The sequence below is a fragment of the Atta colombica genome, unplaced genomic scaffold (assembly GCF_001594045.1).
Source record: "Atta colombica isolate Treedump-2 unplaced genomic scaffold, Acol1.0 scaffold51, whole genome shotgun sequence".
Classification (NCBI taxonomy): domain Eukaryota; kingdom Metazoa; phylum Arthropoda; class Insecta; order Hymenoptera; family Formicidae; genus Atta; species Atta colombica.
Window position 1 is genome coordinate 1,433,471 of NW_017259541.1, and position 1,605 is coordinate 1,435,075.

A 1,605-nucleotide genomic window follows, 5' to 3' on the forward strand; every position below is an offset into this window, starting at 1 on the left:
TTATGAATCTTGATATTCTTTTTAATGATAAAAACTAACGTGCATGTCCCATAACTCCAGAGGGGATGACCCGCAACTATACAAAATGGATAAAAATCCGCCCTGATAAGTATTTCGAAACATTTATTTCTAAATATTTGCTTAGCTGTTTACAGTTTGACAAATATCAAATTAGATTCTTTCCTTTGTTTTTCGAGTTTCCACATTAATTGCCAACGTCCTGTCTCTTTGAGACAAAATTATATAATTAAAAACACATTTAAAGTAATGAAAAGTTTTGGAGTTGTTGAATTGTGAGTTTGAATATAGTCTAAAAATGCCAAATTTAAAAAGAGTAATACATAATCAATAAAGAAGAACTAATGTTGCAGGCCTAATCAGAGTTTGAAAATTAATTTGAAAATTAATACTTTGTTCATTATTGACGAACTTCAAATAAAAAGAAAAACTAGATATTTGATGTTACCCAATTAAAAAAAGACCTCGCACAAACCTTATAAAAATTGAATTTCGGTCAAATTAATATATTGCTATGGGACTTCCATGGCTAAAAATTTAATACATTGTAAATCTTGTCGTCCTAATAAAGTCTCCACAGACATCCCAAACAACACAAAGTCTAAAGTTATGACATAAGACGTCTATAAATCATCTTTTACGACGCAAAGGAAACGTCTTATAACCTGATTTTAGAAACTTTTTGTCTAAGATGACTCACTACAATGAACCATTTGATCTCTACAAGGCATTTCATTTTTCAAAACGAATTAAGGTATAAGGATATAATATTGACTTGATTGTTTCTCACAAATCGGAGATCTTATTAGCAATCTATAAGGCGAGTCCCCTTGCTTTTTACAAATTGGGGTGCATTATATATAATATTATTGTGAATTTCTTTATAACTTTTTTTTATTACTTATACAGTATAGGGGACTATCCTGCAATTATCTTGATATATTGTTGACAAGATAGAAAACGTCAACGATTAAAGTTAGATGTTTTGAATAATATAATATATATTCTTTATTAAATCAATTTATTTCAGCTATGATTACGCGCCGATAATTTTCCAGACAATCAGTCTGAAATGCTAATCCCCCTAAAATTAAAAAAACTTTTTCTTTTTACTTTAAAATATACACAAAAAGTGCAAATCATGACATAGAAATGCACCGTATTCGCTGAAAATAAGATATTGAGTATTAGCCCGTTTTTAAAAATTATGTCTCGTAGAAGTCAAATGGTTCATTATAGAAGGTCGTACCTATGGAGACTGAAATTAAATTTCCATCAGGTTTGTGTGGAGTCCTTTATATAAATCGAATTTTATGATAAACCTTTTTTAATTTTGTTTTTGAATCTATTATTTTGAATTTTTTATTTTTGACTTTAAATTTGAATAAAGCATCATCGAATTATCCCATAGGCCAAGTTTTATAAAAATCAAGCGAGCAGTTTACAAAATAAAAGGAGGTGATTCCAAATGGAGTCATCGCAGTATGCAAAGAGTAAATATATGTTCTGTTATAATTATAATATAAAACATTTCTAATATATTAAAAACGCAAAATATTCAATTATATATATGTATATATATATATA

At 27.9% G+C, this 1,605-nt stretch overlaps 1 protein-coding gene across 1 annotated transcript in view; it reads right to left on the minus strand.

Moving 5' to 3' along the window:
• LOC108691718 (cilia- and flagella-associated protein 20-like) overlaps positions 1-123 on the minus strand; it is a 2,073-nt gene extending 1,950 nt beyond the window's left edge. Inside the window, exon 1 of the mRNA XM_018199584.1 lies at positions 40-123. Coding sequence (XP_018055073.1) covers positions 40-123 — 84 coding nt within the window. The remainder of the gene's footprint in view (positions 1-39) is intronic.
• Between the last annotated feature and the right edge of the window lie 1,482 nt (positions 124-1,605).